The sequence below is a fragment of the Hibiscus syriacus genome, unplaced genomic scaffold (assembly GCF_006381635.1).
Source record: "Hibiscus syriacus cultivar Baekdansim isolate YM2019G1 unplaced genomic scaffold, ASM638163v2 tig00111064_pilon, whole genome shotgun sequence".
NCBI lineage: Eukaryota > Viridiplantae > Streptophyta > Magnoliopsida > Malvales > Malvaceae > Hibiscus > Hibiscus syriacus.
Window position 1 is genome coordinate 119,791 of NW_024062968.1, and position 3,753 is coordinate 123,543.

Consider the following 3,753-nt stretch of genomic DNA (forward strand, 5'->3'; position numbering starts at 1 on the left):
CAGTGCTACAAAGGAGGAACTCCTTAATGGCTAGTGTCCTAATTAAACCAAAAAATCTATGAAACTAAAAAAACCCCTTATTTCACGCGTGAATTCATTTGACTTTCAACTGTGCTTTCTCCTCCTCTTTTGCTTTCTTCACTGCGGCTCATCTCCACCATCGTTTTTGCACCAAAGAAGCTCCAAACGACATGAGAAAGGTCGAAGAAGCTTCGTCGGGAAATGGATATCTCTCAGGTAAAGAACTAAACCCTTATTTGATTATGAAACTCGGTATTTTCGAACATGCAAAACGAAAAAATAACGTTTGTAAAAATGGAGGATACCTTGAAAGTTATTTTGTTCTTCGTTCGAATGTTACAAAGTTTCTCTCGAATTTCAACTTGCGTATTTCTCAGCGATTTTCGTGTGTAAAAACTCTCTGTGGTATTGTATCTAATGTCCCCCCATTGTAAAAATCATCCCTTACATGTTTATTTTACATGTATTTATAGCCTAAAATATACTATTTTTAGATTACACTTTGAGTCCTATTTGAACTAAAGTTCTTCTATTTGTTGCTTGGTGGCCCGTTCTTCGCGTGGTGTTGGTGATGGAGTAACGTTTGTCGGAATAATCGGAGAGGAAAGCGTGAGGCGATGTGATACACATGGAGTCTTGGAGATGCGACTGGACGTGTGGCTGGGTTTGTTGCACACTTGGCCTGCTGGATTTGGGTTTATCATTGGGCCTGTAAAATAAAAAGGAAAAAATATGTAAATTATATATATTATATAATATATACATTATAGGGAAAGAAATTAGTGTCTACAACCCCAATTGTTGCAAAGAGTAATATTAACAGTATCTAATCTATTGAGGTTTTTACCCCTTAATTGAAAACCAATCGTTTCTTTAATGGCTTGAATAAGATCTTCAATGGTCCTTGAACGTTCTTGAAAAATCCTTTTGTTCCTTTCTTCCCATAGAGTGTAAATAAGGGCATTGGAAGCAAGCTTAAAAATGTATGTGAGAAGGGATTTACCCTTCCATTTAGCAGTAGCCCAAGTAAGGAGATCATTCCATGAAAAAAGATGGTTTTGCAAACCATTTAGAGAGAAGACAGCAGCCCATAAAGAACCAACAGTGGGACATTCGAAGAACAGATGATTCCTAGTTTCCATGTCAGTACCACAGAAAACACAATGACAGTCATTAAGAAGTCCCATGCATTGTAACCTTTCTTTTGTATGAAGTCTGTCGAGGAAAACCATCCAAGTAATTAAGTTGTGTTTGGGATGTGAAGAGGGAACCATAACAGTTTATGCCAAGGGACTTTGGGAGTCTTAACTCTGATAACATTCCATATTTCTTTGACTTTTTTCGTAGAAGACAGCAAAACAAAAAAAGCTTCTGGTCTCATTTTCAATATTTGTTTTAAGTTCCAGCTCATGGAAGACTTAATCCCAATATTCCAGAAGTCATAGACATTGAAAATGTAGTTTCTAAGCCATGCCACCCATAAAGAACCTTCACCTGCCAGTATGTGTTTTATAAGAAGCATCAAACATGCCTTGTTCCATGTTTTTAAGTCTTTAAGGCCAAGACCCCCTTCAGATTTTGAAAGACGTATTTTCTGCCAATTCACCATTCCACCAGCAGCTGATTTGTCAGCCCCTTTCCAGAAGAACCTTGAACAGAGCTGTTCAATCTTTTTAATAACAGAGGTATGAAGGATTAATTGTATGCACCAATAGTTTGCAATGCTAAATAACACTGCTCGGATTAATTCCAATATGCCAGCATAACTGAGTGTTCTACCAGACCAGAATTTTAATCTAGCTTTAATATTATCAATGAGAGAATAACAGTCTTTTTCAGAAATCTTCATAGTGACCAAGGGAATACCTAAGTAACAAACAGGGAGTCTGCTAAGCTTAAAGCCAGTAATCTGTTTAATTTTCTCAAGATCAGTGGAGGGAATTCCAGCAGAAAACAGATCAGATTTAGAAGCATTAAGGCTTAACCCAGACATTTCATAAAAAAGATCAAGGACAGTAGTAAATCTAATAACAGAATCCACAGACCCTTTGCAAAATATTAAGAGGTCATCGGCAAAAGAGAGATGGTAAGAACAATTCTTTTGCATTTTGGATGGTATCCAAAAGCTCCGTTAGCAACAGTTAGGTTGAGAAGTCTTGAAAGAATATTCATAGAGAGAACAAATAAAAAAGGAAATAGGGGGTCTCCTTGCCTAACTCCTCTTGCACTTTTGAAATGACACATTAAACTCCCATTAAAAGAGATAGAGTAGCTTGTAGTTGAAAAACAAATTTGAATCCAGTTAATGAAGACATGAGGGAGACCTAGAGCTTTTAAAATAGCAATGATAAAACCCCAATTTAGAGAGTCAAATGCTTTATGAAGATCTATTTTCAAAGAGCATCTAGGTGAGATACAATTCCTGCTGTAGCCTTTGGCAAGTTCCTAAGCCAAAAGGGTATTGTGAACAATATTTCTGCCTTTGATAAAAGCAGTTTGGTTGAGAGTGATAAAGTCAGGAATAAGTCTGGAAAGTCTGCTGACCAGGATCTTAGAAATTGCTTTGTAAACCAAAAAACAGCATGAAATGGGTATGAAGTCTTTGACTTTACTTGGATTTGGAATTTTTGGAACCAATGCTATAGCAGTGGCATTAAAAGCAGGAAGCAAGAAGGAATCCTGGAAGAACTGTTTTATGGCAGCAGTAGTGTCTTCAGCAATAATAGGCCAGGACTTTTTGAAGAATAAAGGAGAGTACCTATTAGGGCCAGGGGCTTTGTCATTCCCTTGGGTGAAGAAAGCTTCTTTGATTTCCTCATTTGAGACATTTTTTAGATCTATTTCCATGGGTCTAGGGGGTTCAAATATCCTCGATCTCAATATTTCAATATATTTTTTCAAGCAAAATGACATTGTAATATCAACGTCAGCACAAAATGTTGGTGGTATATACGAATCGTTTAAAGATTAGTGGTATTTAAAGTAGTTAGTTAACATTTATTTTTAATACAAATAATTTTTAGAATAAATATAAAGATAAATAAGATTCGTGACAGAGTATAAGTAGGTAATATATGATGTCACGCCCCCAGAACTTCGACGCCTCACACCATCGGAATATCATAGTCAAGGTCTGACGGGTCGTGCGGCCTTAGACGCTTTAGACGCTCCTCGGTCTCCTCGGTGACTAAGTAAGCCTTACCCAAGCTAAGTGAGTGTGCAAACTCACAAAGGTTGGAACCAAGCCTTCAAGGCTTCGGATTGCGGATGCTTTAGAATGCCGACAAGGTCGGACTATCGTGTGGAAGTGCTAACACGAAGGTGGCTACTCCTGGCCACCAAGCTAGGCAACAAGAACAGAGAAACTAAGAACTCAGAAAGAATAGAGCAAATGCCTCAGAGCTTTATTACTCTCTCACAAAGAGAAGAATAGAATTGGGTGATTATAAATGAGGAGGAGAACCCTCTATTTATAGGGGAGCTCCCTCTCAATCGATGGCTAAGATCGTTTTACATGAAAGGCTAGGATTGATTCCCACCTAACTCAATCCCTTAAATCAAGGAAATCCCACCTAACCTTATCCTTCTAGAATCCTCCAAGGAATGGGTCAGATCTGATGGTTCTGGGCAAGCCCAATAGTCTGTATAATTCTCTTACAGATATCTGCTCACATGTCTCGGTTCGAATCCACGAGCCTTGACAACACTGTCCCCATCGCCCTCGTCGCTCCT

The 3,753-nt window shown here is 38.2% G+C and overlaps 1 protein-coding gene across 1 annotated transcript; it reads right to left on the bottom strand.

The window, feature by feature from the left end:
* Positions 1-1,261: 1,261 nt before the first annotated feature.
* On the bottom strand, positions 1,262-2,128 carry LOC120151654. The gene has a single exon (XM_039164032.1). It carries the CDS (start codon positions 2,126-2,128, stop codon positions 1,262-1,264), a length of 867 nt encoding a protein of 288 aa, XP_039019963.1.
* Between the last annotated feature and the right edge of the window lie 1,625 nt (positions 2,129-3,753).